This window comes from Amblyraja radiata, chromosome 3, assembly GCF_010909765.2.
Source record: "Amblyraja radiata isolate CabotCenter1 chromosome 3, sAmbRad1.1.pri, whole genome shotgun sequence".
In the NCBI taxonomy this organism is placed as follows: Eukaryota; Metazoa; Chordata; class Chondrichthyes; order Rajiformes; family Rajidae; genus Amblyraja; species Amblyraja radiata.
Window position 1 is genome coordinate 79,536,952 of NC_045958.1, and position 26,753 is coordinate 79,563,704.

The window sequence follows — 26,753 nt, forward strand, 5'->3', positions numbered from 1 at the left end:
CTGAAGATGTGTCTGAGTCTAGCTAGTATGTGTTATTATGTGAAATGTAGCAGTGAACACTGCAAATGGAGAGCACTGAAGGAATCCGTGCCTCTGCTGATACTTAGAAGGGGCCTTTCAATTAATTCCCCCACTTTTCCCCCTAACCCAGTGTATGTTTTCTATTTCAAATGCATTTATCTAATTTGTTTTCTTGCTCTTCCAGCCACTTCAAAGATATGAGACCAATATACCATAAGATGGAGCAGAATTAAGCCATTCGGTCCAGAGTGGCTGATCTATTATTCCTCTCAAGCCCATTCTTCGGCCTGCTCCCTGTAATATTTCACATCCTTACTAATCAACAACCTATCGATCTCCGCTTAAAAAATGTGCAATGACATGGCCTCCAATACCATCTGTGGCAATGAATTCTACAGATTTATCAGCTTTTGGCTAAATAAATTCCTCGTCCTTATAACCATTATAGTCTCTGCAAAGCCTTTCAAGTTCTCGAGATGGACAAGTGAACCAAAGTTAGTGTCCTCTCCCAGCTTAACATTCTTAACACCTACAGTAGGTCCTCTTTACATTCAGTTAATAATAATAATAATAATGGATGGGATTTATATAGCGCCTTTCTAATACTCAAGGCGCTTTACATCGCATTATTCATTCACTCCTCAGTCACACTCGGTGGTGGTAAGCTACTTCTGTAGCCACAGCTGCCCTGGGGCAGACTGACGGAAGCGTGGCTGCCATTCTGCGCCTACGGCCCCTCCGACCACCACCAATCACTCACACACATTCACACACATTCACACACAGGCAAAGGTGGGTGAAGTGTCTTGCCCAAGGACACAACGACAGTATGCACTCCAAGCGGGATTCGAACCGGCCACCTACCGGTCGCCAGCCGAACACTTAGGCCATTGTGCCATCTGTCATCCCTGAAGTTGGCTCTGTGTGGCTGGCTCTGTCATTTGTACGCCCAACACCAAGCTCCAAAAACTGATCATCCATTTCGAACTCTGACAGGGACAGAAGAGTAAAACTCAACATTGGTGGTAGGATATTTAGTTTGTTACTATAGGGAAAGCACTGGGCTGAGATGTGCACCAGAGAATAGTCCAGAGCTACTATCTACCTCAATGGAGACCCTCAAACTATCTTTGATCTGACTTTACTGGACTTTATCTTGTACTAATCGTTATTCATGTTGTTCCCCTAACCATATATTTGTACACTGTGGATGGCTGGATTGTAATCATGTATTGTCTTTTTGCTGACTGGTTAGCACACAACAAAAACTTTCATAGAAATATAGAAACATAGAAATTAGGTGCAGGAGTAGGCCATTCGGCCCTTCGAGCCTGCACCGCCATTCAATATGATCATGGCTGATCATCCAACTCAGTATCCCGTACCTGCCTTCTCTCCATACCCCCTGATCCCCTTAGCCACAAGGGCCACATCTAACTCCCTCTTAAATATAGCCAATGAACTGGCCTCAACTACCTTCTGTGGCAGAGAATTCCAGAGATTCACCACTTTCTGTGTGAAAAAAGTTCCCCCCTCAATCTTCTAAATTCTAGCGAGTACAAGCTGAGTCTATCCAGTCTTTCTTCATCTGAAAGTCCTGACATCCCAGGAATCAGTCTGGTGAACCTTCTCTGTACTCCCTCTATGGCAAGAATGTCTTTCCTCGGATTAGGAGACCAAAACTGTATGCAATTTCCATTGTACCTTGGTACACGTGACAATAAACTAAACCCAACTCAACTCAACTGTTCATCTGGATGCTCTTTCAGCACAAGGAGCCTGTGTTGCCTCTCCCCAGTAATGGCATGCAGTCAGTGTGGTGACCAGGGTGTCACCCTGAACTATACTTTTCATCCCAGCCCAACCTATACTAGCCCTCTAAGCAAACTCAATGCTAGCATATATATCAAGAGGGTTTGTATACAAAAACAGGGATATAATGTTGAGGCTCTATAAGGCGCTGGTAAGGTCGCAATTGGAATATCGTGAGCAATTTTGGGCACCATGTCTGAAGAAGGATGTGCTAGCTCTGGAGAGGGACCAGAGAAGGTTTACAAGAATGATCCCAGGAATTAGTAGTTTAACCTCTGATGAGCGTTTGACAGCACTGGGCCTGTTGTCGCTGGAGTTTAGAAGAATGAGGGGAGACCTCATTGAAACATACAGAATAGTGAAAGGCTTGGATTGAGTGGATGTGGAAAGGATGTTTTCACTAGTGGGCGAGTCTAGGACTAGAGGTCATAGCCTCAGAATTAAAGGATGTTCTTTTAAGGAGGAGATGAGGAGAAATTTCTTTAGGGTGGTGAATCTGTGGAATTCTTTGCCACAAAAGGCTGTGGAGGCCAAGTCAGTGGATATTTTTAAGGCAGAGATAGATTATATTCTTGATTAGTACAGGTGGCAGAGGTTATGGGGCGAAGGCAGGAGAATGGGGTTAGGAGGGAGAGATAGATTAGCCATGATTGAATGGCGGAGTAGACTTGATAGGCAGAATGGCCTAATTCTATTCCTATTCCTTATGACCCTCACAGGCAGCTAGTACACAATGCCATAGTAGCTCACTCCACATTGAGCCACATGGTGAAGAGGTTAAGCCTTGCATTGCAACTAGAGCATCAATGGTGGGCTGAGCTCTCAACCAATGCACAGCATTATGGAGGGCAGGGTTAGGGCAAAAGGGTGAGGGGATTAATTGAACGTCCCCTTCAAAGTATGAGCAGAGGCACAATGCATCCTGGCAATGCATTTTGCGAACTGTGAATCTGTGCATTCAATGCTCTCAAAGCATTCCACTATGTGCAGTCCAATTGACAGCATATGCAATCTAATATTGGATTTCAATCGGGACCCATATACCAGAAAGGGAGACGGCAGCTGTCATTTTCAAACCTTTGTTGGCCTCTGGGTGCAGAATGTATTGCTCAATTCCCCACTTATCCTTTTTACCAATTATCTGGTTATTTCATTCTCAACTAAGGTAAATCGGTTATTACCCTTTTATCCAGGCCTCTCATAATTCTCTTTATCTTCTTCTTCCCCTTCCCACTCTCCCCTTCTTTTCATGACCCTGACATTCACCCACATTCTCCCTGACAGGGTTTCAACTGTGGTCTAATTTGTTTCTAATACAGTTCTAGTATAACCTCCTGTCTTTTATTTTCAATGCCTTACCTCAAAAAGGCAAGTATCCTGTATACTTTCTTAAATGTTTCTTAAATGTTAACTTCACCCTCCCAAATGTCCTTCATCCTCTACAGTTTGCCTACCACAGCCATATTTACGTGGCAGACACGATCTCCCTGATGCTACACTCATCACTGGAACATCTGGATACCAAGGACACCCAAGCTATACTCCTATTTATTGACTGAAGATCTGCCTTCAGCACAATAATCCCAACCAAACTCATCTCCAAACTCCAGGACCTAGCAACCCCCAAACCACTGGATCCTCGACTTCCTGATCCATAGACCATAATCAGTTAGGATAGGCAGCAAAACACCTTCCACGATAATTCTCAACACCAGTGCCCCATAAGGCTGCGTTCTCAGCTTCTCACTATACTCCCTATACACCCACGACTGTGAAGCCAAATTCTGCTCTAACTCCATTTATGATTTTGCAGATGACACCATTGTAGTGGGCTGTGGATCTCAATCAATAACGAGATGCAGTACAGGAAGTAGACAGAGAACTTAGCAACATGGTATCAAGACAACAAGCTCTCCCTTAACGTCAGCAAGATGAAGCGAGTTATTGACTTTGGGAAAACATTAGTGTACATTTCTCCGTCAGCATCAATGGTGTTGAAGTGGAGATAGCTGAGAGCTTCATGTTTCTAGGTGTAACTAGTAATAACATTTTTTTCTGGACAAACCATATAGAAGCTACAACCAAGAAATCACACCAGGACCTTCACTTCCTCAGATGATTAAGGAGGTTTGGCATTTCTCCAACGACTCTAACCAACTTTGACAGATGCACCATTGAAAATGTCCTGTTGGGATGCATCAGAACATAGTTTGGCAACTGCTCTGCGAAGACTGCAAGTAATTGCAGAGTGTTGTGGATGTAACCCAGTCCATCACATATATCACCATCTCCATATCTGCACTTTTTTATCTGCACTTTCTGTGTAGCTGTTGTGTCGTGTTATTATGCTGTAATACTATATTCTGTAATACTATATTTCCCTTGCACAATCTACTGTATTTGAGTATAACAATTTAATTTTATTCATGTATAGTCTGATTTGTCCGGACAGCATGAAAACAAAGTTTTTGAATGTATCTCGGTACACATGACAATAATAAACCGATAGCAATCACACATGCAGTAGAGGGTGATGCATTAAGGCCATCATTTACTCATATCTAATACACATTTATTTTGTAAATATAAAATTCATCATGTGCACTCAAAATCATTGCTCCAGCATCAATATTCAGATATGTGTGAGAGTAAAATGGATTACTAAATAACGAGCAAACTAAATAACGAGCAAATAACGAGCATGGTCTCTGACCTGCGAATGGCTTCCTCCAATTTCTTTGCTTTGTTCTCATCTGCCTGGACCTGCTTGGTCCTTGCTTCCTCCTCTTCCGGTGATGAGGCAGGGATTCCTTGCAGCAGCCACCTCTCTCGCATGGCTTTGGACTGGATGAGGAAAGGAAGAAAGGTCTGTTGAAAAATTCAGTCTACCAGGGTAGCAAAATCATAAAAACATTGCATTGTAATTGTTAGCATTTTACCTGTAAACATCCAGACCCTGTTCCCCACAAATGTCCCTCTAAACATTACCTTTCTCTGCACTTTTAAGACGCTGCTTAAAACCAATCTCTTTGACCAAGCTGCTAGTCACCCATTTTAGCGTCTTCTTATGTGGCATGGCATCATACTTTGTTTGAAAACATTCCTGTCAATAATGGAATATTTTTACTGCTTAAGGCGCTATATGTCTGGAAGTAGCTCCATTAATTTTGAAACATGTTAAGTAGTTTAGAAAATGCATTTCCCTAACTGGGATTGCTTTTGAATCAGATGGGAGTAAATTGAATGGATTTCAATGACACTGTCGATTTGGTTGTTTAATTCAATGCCTGGCTGCTTCCCATCACTTTAATCAAGCAGCATTCCCGCATTTAAGGGAGTTCTCTGGGGCAGAACCAGGGTCAAACACCAGCTGTGGAAACTGTTCTGCTGGACCTCTGCAGGTTTCCTCCATTACAAATATGAAAACATTTTCACAACTGTTCTCATCTGCTTCATGTAAAATATTATAATGAATAACATAAGAAAGGTCAAATATCCTTGGGAATGCAATGGTTGCGACACTCCTTTACAGCTACTGTTAACTTGATTGACTGGTCATTGCCAAGAGAAAAGTAAAAGGAGGAATAGATCAACAGCTGTAACAATTTGCATTAAAAATGGCATCTTTATGGCAATATAAAGGTCCAAAAGAGAAAGATTACGAGAAGCTACCTCCTCTGCTGGGTGTCCACAATAAAGGGGCAAAACATTAAAATAAAGGCCAGGTCTTTCAGGGTGATGTGAGGAATCACTCTTCTGTACAAAGGGAAGTGGAATCCAGAACTTCCTCTCCCAAAATACTGTTGGGGCTGTGAGAGGGTCAATGGAAAACATCAAAAGGATTTTGGGTATTGTGAGCAATTTTGGGCACCATATCTGAGGAAGGATGTGCTAGGCCTGGAGGGGGTCCAGAGGAGGTTTACAAGAATAATCCCAGGAATGAGTGGGTTACCTTATGATGAGCATTTGACAGGACTGGGCCTATTCTCGCTGGAGTTTAGAAGAATGATGGGGGGTCCTCATTGAAATGTACCGAATAGTGAAAGGCTTGGATAGAGTGGGCGAGTCTAGGATTAGAGGTCATAGCCTCAGAATTAAAGGACGTTCCTTCAGGAAGGAGATGAAAAGGAGTTTCTTTAGTCAGAGAGTGGTGAATCTGTGGAATTGTTTGCCACAGATGTCTGTGGAGGCCAAGTCAATCAATATTTTTAAGGCAGAGAGAGATAGATTATTGATTAATACGGGTGTCAGGGGTTATGGGGAGAAGGCAGGGGAATGGGGTTAGGAGGAAGAGATAGATCAGCCATGATTGAATTGCGGAACAGACTTGATGGGCTGAATGGCCTAATTCTGCTCCTCTTCCTTATGACCTTAAAATGTTAGTTGATGGATTTTCATAAGTCAGAGGGTGTCAAGGAATATGCAGGCAAATGATATTAGAGTATAAATTGCCCACGGTGAAACATGACGAGTGGGATGAACACCTTCTGTTCTTGGACTGGCTGTCCTAATTCAAACATTTACTAATCTGGAACAGCAAAAAAGGGAGGATTTAAGTGGGAAATGTTTCAAGCTTCATTGAAGTGCCAAGTGCACAAACAACGCATTCAGTTCTATTCAAACAATGAAAATAGAAAAGCCAATAGATGAATCATTAGTTTGGATGAAATGTTATCTCCATTTCACTCTCCACAGATGTTGCCCGGCCAGCTGAGCATCTGCAGAGATTGACAGCATCTGCTGTGCTTGCTTTTATAGAATCACTAGACCAAGTGCAGACCCGTTGGGTGTGTTTCCCCAACGGCGTTTGCGGGGGGGGGGGGGCTGCGGCATCACACTCACATTAACCACCCCCCAAACACACAGGTGGGGGAAGGGGGGGTGAGAAGAGGGGAGGGAGGGGAGAGGAGGAGGAGGAAACGGGACAGATTTGGGAGGGAAAGGAGAGCGGGGTAGGGGGTGAGAGAGGGGGATGGGGAGAGAGATGTGGGGGTGGGGGAGGGGGAGGGGGATGGGGAGGGAGGGGAGGGGGAGAGGGGAAAGAGTGGGGAGGGAGTGCAGGGGGAAGGGGGGAGAGAAGTGGCAGAGTGGGGAGGGAGGAGGAGAGGGGTAGGGGGAGTGATGGAAGAGGGACAGAGGGGTAGGGGGAAGGGGGTGGGGGAGAGAGGGATGGGAGAGGGAGAGGGGTGAGGAGAGGGAGAGGGGGAGGAGTGAAGGGGGAGAGAAGTGGAAGAGTGGGGAGGGAGGGAGGGGTAGAGGGGTAGCGGGAGTGGTAGAAGAGGGACGGGGGAGTGGTGGAAGAGGGACAGAGGGGAAGGGGTGGGGGAGAGAGGGGAAGGGAGGGGAAGAGAGAGGGTTGGGGGAGGGGTGGGGTAAAGGGAGAGAAGTGGAAGAGTGGGGAGGGAGGGGTAGGGGGAGTGGTGGAAGAGGGACAGAGGGGAAGGGGGCGGGGGGAGAGAGGGAAGGGGGTGGGGTAGAGAGGGAAGGGGGGTGGGGGACAGAGGGATGGGTGGGAGAGGGAGAGGGGTGAGGAGAGTGAAACATAGAAACATAGAAATTAAGTGCAGGAGTAGGCCATTTGGCCCTTCGAGCTTGCACCACCATTCAATATGATCATGGCTGATCATCCAACTCAGTATCCTGTACCTGCCTTCTCTCCATACCCACTGATCCCTTTAGCCACAAGGGCCACATCTAACTCCCTCTTAAATATAGCCAATGAACTGGCCTCAACTACATTCTGTGCCAGTGAATGCCAGAGATTCACCACTCTCTGTGTGAAAAATGTTTTTCTCATCTCGGTCCTAAAAGATTTACCCCTTATCCTTAAACTATGACCCCTTGTTGTGGACTTCCCCAACATCTGGAACAAGCTTCCTGCATCTAGCCTGTCCAACCCCTTAAGAATTTTGTAAGTTTCTATAAGATCCCCCCTCAATCTTCTAAAATCTAGCGAGTACAAGCCGAGTATCCAGTCTTTCTTCATATGAAAGTCCTGACATCCCAGGAATCAGTCTGGTGAACCTTCTCTGTACTCCCTCTATGGCAACAATGTCTTTGAGCATTGGGCATTGTGACATCACACGATGGAACGTTCACCAGGTGCTGGGGCTCCTGCAAAGGCATATGTAAATGAATCCATTCCGATTGGACATATGTGAACATTGGGCATTGTGACATCACACAATGGAACGTTCACCAGGGGCTGGGGCTGGTGCTGCTTCTATGGGTGAGATGCCAGTTTATTTTTGAAATATTGGGGAGGGGGGGGGGGACCTGCTGAGTTACTCCAGCACTTTGTGTTTTATTCAGGCTTTACTCGCTACTTTGAGCTGTGATTAATGGCAGGAACTCAAGGGTTGTATGACAGGAACTCAAGGGTTGTCAGCAGGACAGGAACCCCACAGCACTGAACCCCACCAAACAACACTTCATTTTGCAAGAGGCCAAGTGAGGTTGCAGTTTTGTCCAAACCACTGAAGTCAATGATATGTTATTGCCATATGTACCTAGGTACACTGAAACCTATGTTATTGTATACAACCCGGTAATGTCATACAGTAGACTTCACCTCGGCACAAAGAGTGGCCACGTTTCTGGCGCTGACAAAGTTACAAAAGTTCATTGAACAGTCTTTTCTTCTCGCATCTGTAAACCAGGCCTCTGGCGCACATGGCTGCAGGCGCCCCCCCACCGGGTCCCCCTTCGATTCCCCCCCCCTGCCAAGTCCCCATTATTATCCTGCTGGTAAAATTATGTCAAACAGAAAGCAAAAATCAGCTGCCTGGACATTGATTTTGCCCCAGGCTGATGCCCCCCCCCCCCCCTCGCAAACTTTCATAAAACCAATCAATAATACATTTAAGTAGCCCTGTGGCATTTTGCATGTAGAATCGGGTGCTAAAGCAGGACGAGAGATTTCCACCCAAAACTGGGTGGTAAACTGGCTTCGTCATTGCTGCGCTGATTACTTGGAAGTGATTCGGAACTTGAAAGTCCTCTCCCAGTGACAGCTGGAAATCAGCGGCCAGGAGGTGCCACGGAGGCAAGTGAGGTTGTGTAAGGGGGGTAATCTCCCTTATGTGTCCACTTTATGATACAGCCTGCTCCAATTCTGTCCCTTGTCACAAGCTCTCCCTCACACTGCAAAGTGATGCCAGCGGGCGGCTGGGATGAGATTTGCACAAAGAGATGGCGAGCACTGAGGCCCAGGGAGTAAATTTCCGAGCTTCGGGCTAGGCCGCAAAGGCACAAGAGCCAATGGAGCAATGATAAAAATCAGGGATGTACAAGAGACCAGAAGAGCGTCAAGTTATTGAAGGGCTGAAGGGCTGAAAGATAAGCAAGGCCATGGGAAATTCAGAGGAATTATATAAAGTCTTGCTGGAGTGAGAACTGCTGCAATTGTCATGGCAAATATTCTGCCGTTTGCTCAATATTGACAACTATTGGACACATGCAGAGGTTGCTGTGGCAGGGATATCATCTGCAGGAACTTGCTTTCAGAAGAATAATGTAATGGTAAAATGATCCTGAGCCTGAAGTCAGCAGTTTACAGGTAAAATCTTCATAAGACGTTGCTAATGGGTTACAAATAGGAACTTGTTGGAAAAGCACAGCAGGTCAGGTAGGTTCTGTGGAGAGGGAAACATTAAGGGTAATCACCTCTTGTCAGTTTGAATAAAGACCATTGACGGGAAATGCTAATCCTCTCTCTGTCTTTACAAATGCTGTCTGGCCTGTTGAGTATTTCCAGAACCTCTCTGTATTTATCTTAGTTTCCATCAGCCCGCATTACTTTGCCTTTGTCTGGGCCACTGGCACGTGTGGGGCACCTGCCACATTACTGAGGTTGACCACAATACAACCAACATCCCCTTGTTCCACCTGAACAGACTGGATTATTGGCCAACTAATGTGGTCTCCTGTATTGGAGAATGATCCCTTTAGTCACTGGTTAATAATCACTACTACTGTATGTGTCAGTTACAAAGCCCAATCCTTCCGCTCACCAGATTTATCGCAATGTTTGTTTGACTTGAATTAAAACCATAGTCTGCAGCCATAGTCAATTTTTATTACATAATTTTTGGCAGTCTTATTCTTCCCCTGTTCCTTATGAAATATTACTGTTAAGTAGTCCAGTTAATCCTTTTCGAAAGCACCATGTGTTAGCTGTTAAAGGACAAAGATGTAATAATTGAGGGAACAACCGACCCTATAGACCCGATAATCTGCCAGTCAATAATTTATGTTTTTAAGTGTTAAGTTTAAGTTTATTGGCCAAGTATTCACACACAAGGAATTTCATTACAAATTGCACGGGATTGTAATCCTCTTTAAAAAACATGGCACTTGGCCTTTCAACTCTGGGCTTTGACATTGTTGTAATGAGGTGGTTTCCCCTCTGCGGTTCCCTCTCCACAGATGCTGCCTGACCTGCTGATTATTCCCCAAATCTCCCCTTGTGTTTGCTCTTGGTTAGGCTCCCCTCTTTCGTTCTTCTCTAACAATTTTTTTCATTTCTGTTGTAAATGTTCACTCTGTTGCTTTCTCCACTGATGCTGCCTAGCCTGCTGAGTGTGTAGAAAGGAACTGCAGTTGCTGGTTTATACCGAAGATAGACACAAGTCAGCGGGTCAGGCAGCATTTTTGGAGAAAAAGGATGGGTGACATTTCCGGTCAGGACCCTTCTACCCCGAACTGGACATCCATCCTTTCTGCCCAGAGAAGCGGCCTGACCCGCTGAGTTACTCCAGTATTATGTATCCATCTTTTGACCTGCTGAGTGTTCTCAGCATCTTCTGTCTTAATTCGGAAAAAGAAACCTTCCCTTGCTAGCAGACCAAAATTCCTCCATGCTTAAGTATCCGTGCATGGAGGACCTACCCAATTCCAAGAACAAGGCAGCAGAGCAATGCAGTAATGCCCCTGTCCCACTTAGGAAACCTGAACGGAAACCTCTGGAGACTTTGCGCCCCACCCAAGGTTTCCGTGCGGTTCCCTGAGGTTTTTGTCAGTCTCCCTACCTGCTTCCACTACCTGCACCCTCCGGCAACCACCTGCAACCTCCGGGAACCGCACGGAAACCTTGGGTGGGGCGCAAAGTCTCCAGAGGTTTCCGTTCAGGTTTCCTAAGTGGGACAGGGGCTTAACTCATTATAGAATGTAAGATATGCAATGAGCTGCTGATCATGCCATTGTGGCCATTTAACAGCAGCCAGTAGCAGCAACGTCACATGGAACCAACGAGCACAACAGTGTTGAGCTTTTGAGGGGAATTACAGGTTGGCATGGGTCTCCTACCTTGTGATGCTGCAGCTGAAGTATTTTATCCTCGAGCTGGTGTCGTTTGTTTTCAATTGCCATCTGCCTTTGCCTTTTTTCCTTCAAAGAGAGGGAGGGAAAGAACGTTTAAAACCAATGTCATTGACTGTCACAAGTTCATTCTTATTAACATGCAACAAGCAAAAGCTTTACTTCAAATGTGGAAACAAAAGCATATTAAAAAATAATGGGAGCAGGAGTAGGCCATTCAGTCAATCGAACCTGCTCCATCATTACATATAATCAAGTCTGGTGCTCCTAATCACCATATTCCTGCTCTCTCTCCATGTTCCATGGTGACATTTGCATCTAGACGTATATTTCCTTCTGAACAATATTGAGCAACTGTGGAAAGTGGCACTGAGGTTCATAGGTTCATAAGTGATAGGAGCAGAATTAGGCCATTCGGCCCATCAAGTTTACTCCACCATTTAATCATGGCGGATCTATCTTTCCCTCAATCCCATTCTCTTGCTTTCTCCTCGTAACCCCTGACACCTGACGGGTGGCACGGTAGTCCAGTGTTAGAGTTGCTGTTTTACAGCGCTTGCAGCGCCAGAGACCCGAGTTCAATCCCGATATAGGTGCTGTCCATATGGAGTTTGTACATTCTCCCCGTGACCTGCGTGGGTTTTCTCCGAGATCTTTGGTTTTCTCCCCCACGCCAAAGACTTACAGGTAGGTAGGTAAATTGGTTTGGTAAATGTAAAAATTGTCCCCAGTGTGTGTCGGATTAGTGTTAATAGGCAGGGATTGTTGGACAGCATGGACCCGGTGGGCCGAAGAGCCTGTTTCTGTGCAGTATCTCTAAACTAAAAAACTAAACCCATACTCATGAAGAATCTATCTATCTATGCCTTAAAAATATCCATTGACATGGCCTCCACAGCCTTCTGAGGTAGAAAATGAGCCGCAATGTTGCCTGGTGGAGTAATTATAAGGGCTTGCTCCTATTCCTTGTGTTCTTATGTTCTGGTTGAGTAGCACCATCTTTGACCCAGGCCTGGCTGAGCTGTGTGGTCATCTTGTATTGTGATCTCTATGAACACTCAGTTTACGTGTTCTCACGTTAGCGTACTGAGTCAGTATCTATACCAAGGCTTCATGGGCAAAAACCTTGCAAATGTTTTTTTTTTTAGTGCGTTCAAGTTAAGGTCACAGTAAAAGTGCTAATAAATCACAGATTAAAGAAAAAGAGTAAGTTGCAAACTGGAGAATTTAAAATAAACTATAATCCCTTTCTCTTGCCAATGTTTACACTACTAAGAAGAAGCAATGTCAAAACCGAGGCCAGATTTCTATTCCCACTGAAGAGATCTGGCAGAGCTCCATGCTTTTGTGATACGGACAATCAGTTCACCTCTCTGCTTTATACGACAAGGAAGTGAAAGTTGTGCTACATTTCCAACTCAAACGTTAGACCACCTGTGCAACTGAGCTTACTTAGCCAAGGATGGAATATGTCTCGTAACTTGCACCAAGTCCCCTTCATCTATCTCCCCTGTGCTTGCTGTCCCGCACTAGATCCTTGTTAGCTGAAGCCTTGGTATTAAAGTTCTCAGCTTTATATTCATGTCCCTCTCTATTTTTGAAAGCTTCTGCAGCCCTTCAGCTCTCGGACTTTTGCACTGTTCCAGTTCTGGGCTCTAAATGAGTTGCTACCTTGGAGTGCAGATGCATGGTTCATGGAAGGTGATGTCCTTGTAGATAGAGTGGTGAAGAAGCCTTTTGGCATGCAGGCCTTCATCGGTTAGTGATTTGAGTATAGTAGGGCGTTCGCTTGTAGTTTGCAGGATGCTGGTGGGGCCACACATGGAGTTCAGTTTTGGTCAACCTGATGGAGGAGGAAATCCCTTGGGCTGGAGAGAGTGCAGAGAAGATTGACGGGGGGGGGGGGGGGGGGGGGGGGGGGGGGGGGGGGGGGGGGGGGGGGCACCAGGACTCAAGGCCCTGAACTGCAGGGAGAGATTGGGCAGGCTAGGACTTTATTTCTTGGAGCGCAGGAACCTGTGGGAAGTATATAATGTCATGACAATGTAGGCCAAAGGGCCTGTTCTTGTGTTGTACAGTTCTATGTTCCATGTTCTATGAGGAGAATAGATAGGGCGAGTGCCCAGGGTAGGGTAATAAAGAACTAGAGGGCATAGGTTTAATGTGAGAAGGGACAGTAAGTTTCTGCTGGTTTGGAAGTTGAGGACGAGGGTAAATGTTATATTTTACTCCATTCCAAGTGTTGAAGAAAGGCACGTCGTTGTTACCACCAACCCACCCATTTTGGGTCGGTAATAACAACCTACCCAAGATGGGTGTAATAATCTAGCCAACATGATCCTCAGCAATTATTTTCACTGCAAGATCAGTAATGTTAGAAAGTCCACCAATAATTTGGTTCCCATTAAATTTGAAAGAAAAAACATTCTGGTTTCATTGCAGAAAAGCTTCATCGTGGTTTCAGCACATTACGGAGAGTTTAAAAGGTCCCCACAGCAACATAACTTCAATTAACACAAATCCGCACCAAGTTATGAGCGGCATGGAACATGGAAGAGTGATCACAGAGCACATGATGCAGGAGTTGGCCATTCAGCCTATTTTGTCTCTGCTAGTACTTTGAAGTTCTCCACTAAGTTCAACTATCTTGTTTTTCCTCACCATGCTGTAATGACAACATTTATTCATCCCCTCTATGAGCTGTATAATTTAATCTATTTCTGCCACCCTTCCAGGCAGTGCTCTGCAGATCGCAAGCTCACCCAATACTTCTCCTGTAGCCGTGCGTTGTTTTGGCAATTGAATCTGTGCCTTGTTACTGTCTAGTTGCCTACCATTGGAAATATTTCTTCTTTATGACTCAACTTCTCTCTAGTCTTTTTGGGGCTCATGTGATATTTTCTCCGGATAAAGGCTGACTACAGTTTCTGGAAATAGTTGACAGAATGGCACTGGACATTTTTTAGTGCAAGATGGACATCCTGGCCCAAGTTGGCTTCTCATTGTAGTCATTTGTGGGCTGATTTGATCAAAGGCCTTGACAGTGGTCCAAGAGGGTGATGCCTCAGGATCTGCTCAATACCCGTGGTGTGTTCCCTTGGGGGACAATTACAACAGTGAAGACATCAGGAAGTTGGCAGACAATTGGTTGTAAAGTAATGGAGAGACAATGGGCCATTAGGTCAATAAAGAGTGATGCCACAAAATAGGAGTTTCTTGGCTGGAATAAAGAAAGTCCCTGGTTGTGTAGGATAGTGCTGATGTCTGGGGTGATCGCTGGTTAGTGCGCACTAGGTGGGCCGAAGGGCCTGTTTCCCCATTCTGTGTCTAAAGTCTACCTATGTTTTAGTAACGTTAATACAGTAATAAATCCTGGCTCAGCAAACTGGCAAGAATTCCCTGCTCTTCCTCTGAGGAAGCAGATGAAGACTGATTAAATTAAGAGAGAGAGAAAAAAAAGAGACTGACAGGAGAAGTAGAAATAAAATCTGACAATTCTGAAAATGCCTTCACCATTCACTACATTTGTGGATGAGCTGAAAGAACATGTTCCCTTTCCTGGCTTTCCTGAGGAAGGGTCCCCACCAGAAACGTCACCCATTCCTTCTATCCAGAGATGCTGCCAGGCTCGCTGAGTTACTCCAGCATTTTGTGTTTCCCTTTCCTGGCTTGCTTGGATTGATTGACTGTGGAGGAAATATCAAAATGCCACAAAGATACTTGGAATTATATCACAGAAGGAAGCCATTCAACCCATCGAGTTTATTCCTTTCAGAGCACTATTCATTGAAATACTTTTTTTTTTGCTGTAGATCAGCCAGAAAATGTCAGAGATTTGCAACTCATGGATCATTTCTAATTTTGCTGGTTGATTTGCACATCCATAATGAAGTGCATCATTAACACGTATTACTTTGCCCATAGTGTCAGGTTCAATACTCAACAGTTCTGAGGGGGCTGTAAATTCATTGGTGCAACCTGTTACAATCATGGCAAGAAATGAGAGTTCATTTTAAATAATAATGTGCGAGCGAGTGTGAGAGGTCTTTCTCTTGGGAGCAGAACTGCACGAAGGAACTAACCTTCTTTATCTGCAGGCTGCAGAGTTTACTGTCAGTATTTATTGTGAGTATTTTATTGCACAAAAGTGCACTCAGGGCACATGGTTTACGATTGAGAGTCTAGCTGGAATGCAAGCTTTTGTGGCAGGGACGTGGGACACAGAATGTTTGAAAGCCCAGCAGAACTCTAAACAGTATTAAGGACAGACAGTTATATACATATCCTAAATTGACAGGGAGGTAAAGTTCTTTGATATATCTAGCCTGTTCTCCCATTTATTTGTAGTACCTTCTGTATTGCAATAGGTCGCTCTCTACGCCATACAAAAAATGTGTATTTATTGTTAGGAGCAGTCAATGATTTTGTTCAATATCAGATTGTTCTGAATTTTATGGTTGTAGAAACATTAGGACATTTAGTCTGCATTGCCATTCAGCACAACCTAGGCTGATTTGTGCTCGAGCTCCAATTAGCTCTGTAATAATAACAATACGATACGATATTACTTTATTGTCAGAATAAAGTCTGAAATTTGTTTTGCATCACAGCAGCTCCATTTACAGCATCACATAAAAGATTTATCAATGCTCTATCAATCTCAGATTCAAAATGAGCAATTGAATATATGAATTAGGAGCAGGAGTGTGTCCATCGACCATTGAGCATGCTTCATGACTTTAATGAGATCACGTGTGACCTGATCATCATAATCATAATCGTCATAATGATTGTAATTTATTAGCCAAGTATGTTTTGCAGCAAACGAGGAATTTGGTTTGCCATACAGTCATACCAAAAAAAGCCACAAGACACACAACTACATAAAAAATGGACACAAACATCCACCACAGCGGCTCCTGCACATACATGTGATGGAAGGCAATAAAGTCTTATCTTCTTTCCTCTTTTCTATCGTGGTCAGGGGTCGAACCATCTGCAGCCGGCAACCGAGCTCCCACGTCGAGGCGGTCTAAGCTCCCATATTGGGATGGTCGAAACTCCTGCGGCTTGGAGTTCCTGAATTCAGTCACTAACCAGGAACCGCGAGCTTCACGATGATAAAATCCACAGCTACCGCAGGTTGGAGCACCAAAGCCGACCCCTGGCAAAGGGATCGCTCACTCCAAGATGTTAAAGTCCGCAGGCTTCGTGGTTTTGGAGCTCTAGAAGTCCCAAACAAGAGGCAGCCAACTCCACGATGTTAGGCCGCAGTGCAGATGGAGATACGACACGGAAAAAGTCGCATCTCCGTCGAGGAAAGAGATAAAAAAGTTTCCCCCACTCCCCCCCCCCCACAAATACAAAAATGAAAGATAAGCTAAAACATACATTTTACAACAAACTAAAAACACAAAGAGTGTAAAAGACGAAGACAGATAGTTGGCGAGGCTGATAGACCGTTGGCGAGGCTGACAGACTCAATTCTGCATTATTGTCTCTCGTGAAATGTTCACCCCATGCTTATTAAACATCTGTCTACCTCTGTCTTAAAGACTCACAGCCCTCTGACAGAAACAATATTCACATAATCTGTGCCTTAAGAAGGGGATCCCTTGCTTTTGAACAGTCACTCTTAAGTTCTAAATTCTCCCACAAGAGGAAACAGCCTCCCCAAATCCATCCTGTCAAGACCTTTAAATCCTTATATGTTTCAGTTATACCCACTCTTGTTCTTTTAAACTACAGTGAATATATACCATTCCTGTCCAATCTTTCATCAGGAGACAACCAGCCCCATTCAAGGTATTACTAAACCTTCTCTGAACTGCTTCCAACATATTTTCATCTTTCCTTAAATATGACCAACACCATACACAGTCCTCCAGATGTGGTCTTGCCAAAGCCTCCAGTAACTGCATTGGTCTCACCAGCAATCTCAGACCAGTAACCCAGGAGTGGGAACAAGTCACTCTTAATTCAGAGGGTCTGCCCGAGAAGAAGATATAATTGTACTTAGAACACAGTGCTCCCTATTTCTTTATTGAATTCCTCTTCCAATAATCAGTAGCCTTCTATTAGATTTCCTAATTGCTTACTATATTTGCATTTTAGCCTTTTGTACCTGTCACTAATTCAGCAACAGACCTGTTTGTGAGAGAATTCCCTTTTCTAACCATCCTAAGTTCACTTTAAAATATGGCTCTCTTTTTCAGGTGATGTCCTTTGCCCTGGAATTTCAAACCAGCAGAAATTATTTCTCTTCACACTTCCTATAATTTCCCCTTAAAATCTTGAAAATGTAGAAGAAATAATTTATTCTGGAGAATTTAGATGAGAATAAGTGAACGTGGGTTGGTACAGCATATAGGTAAGATTATGATTAATGCGGTCTGTACAAATAGATTAAATCAGCAATGGCAGCAATGTGGAAAGTGCCGTTAAGAACTTGATGTTACTTTCACCTTTGAATGTGACCTTACATTATGTAATCTTTCCACTTAGTTCAACCCTTGAAGTCTGCATTTCAATTATTTTGGTGGATAGGTGCAAAAGAATGTTTTACTTCTTATTTGTTCTAAGCATTGTGTTCTTGGTACAAGTGAAAATCGATTAACTGCAAACATAAGCTGTCATTTGAACCTGATTTGGAAATGCAAAAGTTGCACACAACATTTTGATTTCAAACCCCACCTCAAGTTTTAAACACTTAAGTAAGTGCGTCTTTAATTCAGATAAATTATTTCAGCTTTTGATAAACATTAAATCATGTAAATTTCAAGTGATATAGTCATAGAGTTATACAGCATAGAAACAAACCCTTAAGCCCAACCCTTAAGCCCATACTGACTAAAATGGCCCATCTAAGATGGTCCCATTTGCCAATGTTTGGCATATCTCTTTAAACCTTTTCTATCCATGTACTTGTACAAGACTCTTTAAAATGCTGCAATAGGACCTGCCTCAACTCCATCCTCTGGTAACACGTTCCATATGTCCACAACCCTCTGACTGAAAATGTTGCCCTTCAGGTTTCTATTAAATCTTGCCCCCCCCACCTTAAATCTATGTCCTCTGGTTCTTGATCCTCCTACCCTGGGTAAAAGTCTATGCATACACCCTATAGATTCACCATGATTTTACACACCTCTATAAGAGCATCCCTCAGCCTCCTACGCTCCAGGGAATAGTCCTAGCCTGCGCAACCTGTTCCTATAAATAACCTATAGCAGGGTGACCAAAACGAACACAGTACTCCAAATGTGGCTTCGCTGATGTCTTGTACAATTGCAACATGATGCCCCAACTTTTATACTCAATTCCCTGACTGATGAAGGCCAATATATCAAAAGCCTTCTTTACCATCCTTTCTACATGTGATGCTACTTTCAGGGAACTATGTACCTGTACTCCTAGATCCCACTGTTCTACAACACTCCCCAGGGCTCTACCATTCACTGTGAAGGTCCTGACCTGGCTTGACTTTCCAAATGCACTACCTTGCACTTATCTCCATTAGCCATTCCTCATCTGATCACTTGCCCATCTGATCAAAAGTCTGCTGTAACCTTTAATAATTGTCTTCACTTTCTATGGTACCATCTACTTCAGTGTCATCTGCAAATTTATTGTTCATGCCTTGTACATCCAAAATATAAACCACAAACAGTAATGGGGTCACCACCAATCCCTGAGGCACACCACTTGTCATAGGCCTCCAGTTCAAATAAACAATCTTCCACCACCACCCGTTGCTTCTTCCAATGAAGGCAATTCTGTATTCAATGAGCTCTGCCAGGATCCCAAAAGATCCAACATTCCAGAGCAGCCTACCTTGCAGAACCTTATCAAAGGCCAAGTGGAAGTTCATAAAGACAACAGGGCTTTTCCCTTGTCAACAGTTTTGGTTACTTCTTCAAAATATTTAATAAAATTCGTAAAAGACACAATCTCCTATGTACAAAGCCATGCTGTTGACTATCTCTAATTAATCCCTGTCTATTCAAATGCATATATATCTTATACTTCAGGATCCTCCCTGATATCATACCTACCACATATGTTAGGCTCACTGGTCTATAATTCTCAGGCATTCCTTCCAGTCCTTCTTAACTAGAGGTACAACATTAGCCACCCTCCAGTCATCTGGCACCTCACACATGTCTAATGATGATTCATATATCGCAGCCAGGGCTCCTGCTATTTTTTCTCTGGCTTCCCACGGTATCCTCGGATATATCTGATCAGACCCAGGACATTTATCAACCCTCATACACCTTAGGACCGTCCAGCACCTCCTCGACCATAATACAGACTGACCTCAAAACGTATTCATTCACTGCCCCATATTCCCTAGTCATATTTTCTCCACAATAAAAACAGAGGAGAAATACTCATTGAAGACATTGCCCAACTATTGCAGCTCCACATCCAGGTGACCATTTTGGTTTCTGAGGGGCCCTATTTACTGTCTTTCATACTGATCATAAAATCTCTTACGATTCTCCTTAATTTTATCTGCCAGAGCTATCTTCTGCCCCCTTTTACCCTCCTGATTCCCTTCTTAAGTATGCTCCTCAGTCCCCCAAATCCCCAATGGATACACTTGATCCCAGGTGCCTATACCTTGGCCATGCCTCCCTGTTTTACTGACCAGTACCTCAATTTCTCTCTTCAGCCAGGGTTTCTTACTCCCAGCTACCTTGCTCTTCACTCTAACAGGAACATGGATGTCTTGAATTCTCATCATCACTCTTTTAAAAACATCTCACTTTCCGGACGTGCTTTTCCAGCAAACATCCTACTCCAATTAATTTTAGCAAGTTCCTGTCTAACACTATCAAAGTAGGCCTTGGCTCTAGTCAAAATTTTAACTTGTGCACCTGTGCTGTCTTTATCCATAACTATATTAAAGCTAATAGAGCTGTGATTGCTGGTTTCAAAAGGCTTGCCCATGTACACTTCAGTCACTTGCCTTTCCCAGAGGAGGTCAAACCTTGCCCTCTCCCGCGTAGGGCCCTCTACATATAGCCCAAAGAAACTTTCATGAACACATTTGACAAATTCCACTCTGTCTCAGCTCTTGGGACTGTGGCAGTCCTAGTCTATATTGGGAGAGTTAAAATCCCCTAATCTTTACAACCTTATTAGTCTTGCAGCTGCCTGCAATATCCCGACATATTGGTTCATCTAATTCTTATTAACTATTTGGGGGCCTATAGTATACTCCCAATAAGTTGATCATCCCCTTTTTACTTCTCAGCACTTTATGTCTTTAAAAAATGTAGATGTATTTTTATATTATTGCTAGGTGCCAGCAGAGGCAAAATGTTCTGAGTGTATAATTGGTGATTCCATTTGTACATATGTACCTTTGATTTGATCATATTATTGAGGGCGTGCAGCCCTTCAACATGGGTTCAGTTGATCACTTGACAACATTATCATGATATCTAAAGTTGTTATAGGTCTGACCTTTTTCCATGTATCAATTGAAATGACTTTTTCCAAACCCTTACATTGAAATACCAGTAAGAGTTTTAGTTTAGTTTAGAGATACAACATGGAAACAGACCCTTCGGCCCACGGAGTCAATGCCGGCCATCAATCACCCATTCATACTAGTTTTATGTTACCCCACTTTCTCATCCACTCCCAACACATTCGGGGCAATTTACAGAGGCCAGTTAACCCACAAACATGCACGTCCTTGGCATATGAAAGGAAACCAGAGCACCCGATGGAAATACATGCAGTTACAGGGAGAATGTGCAAACTCCACACAGAGAGCATCCGAGGTCAGGATCGAACCAGGTGTCTGGTGCTGTGAGGCAGCAGCTCTACCAGTTGCATCATAGTTGAGGAGGCAATGTAATTTACTCTAATAAATCACAGGGATTTTATTAAGACGAATACGAACACAGGAAAACAAATCAGCAATTATGTTTTTGGGAGATGGTGGGAGAAAGGTCATAAAACTGCTGCTTTTCTGTAAGCAGCCGGATTCTCATGCTTAACGTAACATTAGCTCACAGGTCAGAGCTGAACTGGACTAAAAATATTCCTACATTCCAATGGAGTGTTCCTGCAGAAAATCATTGCCCCGAGTAGCTGAGTTCTTAAAGACATGGGATCTCATGAAATGCAAACTTTGCAAATGTCACACAGCTGACGCCTGAGGGTATTCGGGAAGAGTTTTACAGTCATTGTCCTCAACCTTCACTCCCGTTCACAGGCTGGCTGAAACCCAGCAGCTATTATTAGAGATTCCCAAAGGATCCTCCACCCAGGCAATCCTCAGTGGTTTGGGATAAATGAACCCAGCAAAGTAGCTGGCCGGCCTTCTCATTAAAATTGTTTGCGCAAACACCTTGACTTGGAAACTGAAATCAAGCTGTTCTACGCTTTGGTGAAAGGTTGTGGGAGGATTCTTCTGCGCCCAGTCCCTAACCAGCGGGGATAATTCCTGCTCATGCCATTTCCATTTTTATTTAAGACTTCTTCCCACATTGATCACTGCTCATAACTTCTCTTGTCGCTGACAGGGCCTAATATTTACATAGGAAGTCTCAGTCATTTTACCTCAAATTATTTATCACCAAAAAACTCCAAGCCAGTTACAAATGCACACTGACAGTTCAGCTGTCAGGGAACGAACATTAATACCCTGTTTTGAACAGGAAAACTTATTTTTATTTAGAACTTTAATGTAACAAAGCAACTTCAAATACTTCATGGGAACAAAATTTGAATGTACCATGTCAGTCTTTAGAGTCAGATGATCATTGCCTTCGTCAAAGAAGGGTTTATTTTAGTTATGTTTTAAATAAGTGAGGTGTAGGGAGGCAGATAGGCTTTTGGAGGGAATTTCAGTTTTGCAACCAAGTAGCTGAAGACACAACTGTAAAGAGTGGAGGAATGAAAAGCAGAATGAAGGAGAAACCAGAATCGGAAGAGAGCATAGATCTTAAAGCACAGGAACATCTTATTGGTAGCAGAACTTCAATTTGCCTTTGTACTGACTATTGATCCCCTTTATCCTGCCTCACAGACTACAGACCTTACCAAATTGCTCAAACAAAGGCATGTTTGAGTATTATGGTAAGAGCCCAAATTTCAACCAAAATACATAACTGCAATAGCACTGAAAAAGGAGAACTATTTAAAATTGGCGTAATACAGACCAAGGTAGAATTTATGCAGGATGGTTTTAACTACATGTTCCAAACAACAGTTTTATTTTAAGAATGCAGAACTATGAAATACTTTTCAGTAAGCCTCAAATTGTGCTCTTTGGTAACACCCCTATGTGAAAAGGTGCAGTAAATCAAAAATCAAATTTACATGTGTCACATGTAACAAAATTCATTTCCCAACACTACATATTCTTCTCATGATCGAAGAGGTCAAAGACATTCTGGAATTTCTAGCAAAAAAAGAATTGGCAAAGTATCCCTGTCTGTGTAATGCTGATTTTCTGTATGCAGCAAAATCAGTCCTCAAAGGGTTAAAACCCAGCAAAGGCTGAAGTTTAATCCAGCGCCCTTAGCAGGTTGGAGTGCTGTTTGTAAATGTCGTTCTGCTTTTAATCACACACAGCCACCGACTCAGAATCTGTGTGCTCACTGCAATCTTTATTTTAATGATCACTGGAGTTTCCTTGGGCTTAACTTGCAATTTAAGTTTTTTACAAAAAAGTTGGTCCATTTACCCAGAGGAAAGAAAATTACCATGAAACGGTGACTTCACAGACAGAACCAGCAGCAAAACTGGAACAGGGTTAAACATATCAACGCACACTTATACCAAATGCACCATGCAGGAGCACATTTTAACACAATTGTTAGTAAAAGTTGTATTGACCTGTAGACCTGGGTGTAAGCTGACCAGACGTCACTTTGGTCTGGTCTGTCACTTTCCAGCTGTGTCTCCTTTGACAAGACACATGCGCCGAGTGTCCATATTAAGTTAAAAATCTGCCAGAGAAGCGATAAAGAGAATTGACTTACTACTATGGCTTGAAGTCTCTGTTTCTGCAGTTCATTCTCTGCCATCCTAGAGGAGGGACACAGAAGATTGTAGTCACCAAAGAGAATGTAGGAGAAGCACTCAGGTAAGTTGAAGAAAGGGGAGCAGACTAGGGTGGGGTGGGGGGGGGCAGGAGGTGAAGGAGATTTGGCTTGCAAGATTTCTTCCTGCTAGACGTTACTGCCGGTAAGATGTGCTGCAAACACTCATTTCAGTCACTAGACCAATGCTTTCTTCAACTGTAACGTGGGGGCATTTTCTCCACACTGCTGACACGAGCCTGGTATGTGCAGCGAGAAGGAGCTGAGCAGAGGGATAGCTGGCATGTCTATCATTTTTCTGCTTTGACGTGCTGCTAGCTGCTTGCTCCTCCTAGAGTAGGGTCATGGCAGAGGGGGCCTCAACATGGGAATAGTGTGCAGTAATGACCCTCGTGTGGGTCATGTTAGTATATGTGCTGTTTATGTGGCAGGCAAGAGGTCGTGAATGTGTGTAATTGTGTACATTCATATTATGTGTTTGTGTGTATCTGTGTGGCTGTTGCCTATGTATGTGTCTATGTCTGTGTGTATGAGAGAAAGAGAAAGCAAAAGACCATTAGAAACGCCCATTCGGAATTGCACTAAAAATAGTCCAGACAGCCTTTTTGCTTTACTGCCATTTTTCCAGGTCTGCTGGCAAGTTCCAGTTTAGTAGCAGAACTTACTCCATGTGTTTGGAAGCCGGTGGTTTCTTCCAAAACTCTGAGGTGACGAGCTCCTACTGTTGACATCGCATACCAGATTTCAAGAGCTTAAAGCAGTCTGTATCCTTTTTCAATGTGTACTAGGATTACATCATAAAATATATTTAAAAGTTCTCAATGACTGCAATAGCAGACGAACCATGGGAAATGTGGGAAACTCATACAATCATTCAGCAGGGAAGGAGGCCATTTGGGCCATCAGGTTCAATTGTTCCCCTCTCTCCTTTCCACAGCTGTCTTTATAATGTTTCCCTTTGAACTTTACATCTGCTTTCCTTTTGAAAGTCGCTACTGGGGCTCATTCTCTTACTCACTCAGTTCCCATGCCGACCTTTTAGCCCATCTATACTAGTGCCATTTGCCAGATTTGGTCCATATTCTTCCATACTTTGTCTAGTCAAGTGTTTGTCTAAATGTCTATTAAATGTGGTGATTGCATTTGACTCCATCACCTCCTCTGGCAGTAGTTCCAGATTTCAAACACTTTCTGTGTAAAAAAAGACCACATATCCCCTTTTAAGCTCCTTCCTCTCACCTTAAACATATGCCTCTTGTTTTAGATACCTCTACTATGGGAAACATTTCTGACTATTTATAGTACATATGCCCCTTATTATTTACATACCTCTGTTAGATCATCCCTCAGCCTCCTATGCTCCAGGAAAAATACATCCAGCCTGTTCAATCTCTCTCAATGATAAAGCCCTCCAATCAAGGCAATTTCCTGATGGATCTCCCCTGCACTCTCTCCAACACAACCACATCCTTCCGGGAGTGTGATGGCCAGTAATGCACAAAATGCTCAACGTGCAGTCTTACCAGTGTTTTATAAATTTGCAACATAACATCCCAACTTTTATGTTCTATGACTCGACTTGTGAAAGAAAGCACGCAATGTACCTTCTTCATCACCTCCAACAGTGCAGCACTCCCTTAATAATAAACCTGAGCATCAGGCTAGAGATTTGTGCTCCATTGTTAGGGGATGAGACTTGAACCTGCATCCTTCTTGTCAGAGGTGAATGTGAGCCTTAAGGCATGAGATTGAGAGTGCAGTGCAATCGTATAGTGGAAAGGACAGCAGGCAACCTTGGAAAGGACACAAAGTGCTGGAGTAACTCAGCGAGTCAGGCAACATCTCTGGAGGACGTGGATATGTGACATTTTGGATCGGGACCCTTCTTCAGTGTAAGCTACTCCAACACTTTGTGCCCTTTTGTGCAAACCAGCATCTGCAGTTCCTTGTTTCTACAGGTAACCTTGGAATCTGTCACCAGAGCACATGACACATTATTTGGGGTTTTGAACAGCATCTAGCCCCGGTTATTCCAGATGAAGAAATACAGATTGTTGCTGGATTCATCAGAAAGTTTTCACTCAGGATTTGCCTGGAATGTAAACCCTTCTTACTATGTTGCACAGCTTTGAGCTTCTACACTGCCAGCTCCACTGCTAAGCTACTGAACGTTACATGAATATGTCTTATTCCAATGAATCTTTCAGCAATTCTATTAATAGATCTTAATGCCCATTTGGACTTGGCTGAGTTGTGTTGCGTTTCCACAGAGCTGGGGTGGGTGGAACCAAGAATGGAAGAAGGGTTTCTATCACTGCTATGATGAACCAATTCTAAATTTGGTTTCCCCAACAGCAGATAAATATTTATTCTCTGCACATCACAACCTCTCCAAAGTAACTGAAGTTCTTTAACCATCATAACATGAATAAATGATGCAAGGCGAGCCAGCGTGGAGCTCAGAAAACTTGCCACCGTCATCAACATTACATTGACGATCCCAGCATTTCCACTCCCCTAACTCACTATAACCATCCCTTATAATCTTGCAGCATTCCATTCACTCATGACCACCAACAAAATTATCATTGCCTAGCATAATGCAGTGGTGGTTTGTGAATGACCCTCATCTCATAGAGAGCAGATGTTAGCACTCAGATATAATCTCATACTTCGCTATGAACCACGACACCGCCAACAGAATATCAGGCCATTGTGGTCTGGAGGCTATTGATTGAATTTCCTCTGGAGGCCTTCTCTCTACAGCTTCCAGCCTGATAGTTCCCCAAGCCATGCATAGCCTATGTTAGCCTCCTTCCCAAACCACAAGCAGGACTCTGTTGTTTCAATTTGTTGTTTCAATTTGCTTTTGCCATACTGTACATATTTCTTTCTACCTTGACTCCATCCTTTCTCTCCTGGCCTAGCCCCTTCCCATTTACATTTGTGACATCTCTATCACATTGGCAGTGTCCAGTTACCTGGTTCATCTTCATCCACAGTTATCCAATTTTTCTATAACGCTATCCTACATCAAAATGCCCTGATGGATCCCTGTTTCATCTTTGAACAGAGATCCAACTAGTTCACCTCATTGCACATGTTAATATGATTAAATGATGCAAGGTGGGCCAGCACGGAGCTGAGAAAACTTGCCACCATGATCACTATCTGCTGACATTACATTGACCACCCCAACTTTGCCATTCCCCTAACTCACTCTAACATACCTCCCTTTCAATCTCTCTATCTAGCTCTCTATCTCTCTCTCTCTCTCTCCCTCTCTCCCTCTCTCTCCCTCTCCCTCTCTCCCTCTCCCCATCCTTCCCCATGTGGCTTGCATTCACATTAAACAACTTATCTTTCAACTCCACTCACTCAAGCTGGGTTAAAGGTGTAGCTATTGCGATTCATCTGTCTCTGTGTAATATGAGGAACAGTCTCTGTTGCAGTTCTACTGGTGACACCTTCCTCAAATCTCTCTCCAGTACATTGATGACTCTATAGGTGCTGTTTCTGCCATTCATGCAGAAT

General features: G+C 43.6%; 1 protein-coding gene across 1 annotated transcript in view; it reads right to left on the reverse strand.

Annotated features, from left to right (window-relative positions):
• palm2akap2 (PALM2 and AKAP2 fusion) overlaps positions 1 to 23,346 on the reverse strand; it is a 117,564-nt gene extending 94,218 nt beyond the window's left edge. Inside the window, exons 1-3 of the mRNA XM_033018198.1 lie at positions 23,160 to 23,346; positions 11,140 to 11,220; positions 4,547 to 4,677 (exon numbers count right to left, since the gene is read on the reverse strand). Of these exons, the coding sequence (XP_032874089.1) occupies positions 4,547 to 4,677; positions 11,140 to 11,220; positions 23,160 to 23,204 (257 nt within the window). The 5' untranslated portion in view covers positions 23,205 to 23,346. The remainder of the gene's footprint in view (positions 1 to 4,546; positions 4,678 to 11,139; positions 11,221 to 23,159) is intronic.
• Between the last annotated feature and the right edge of the window lie 3,407 nt (positions 23,347 to 26,753).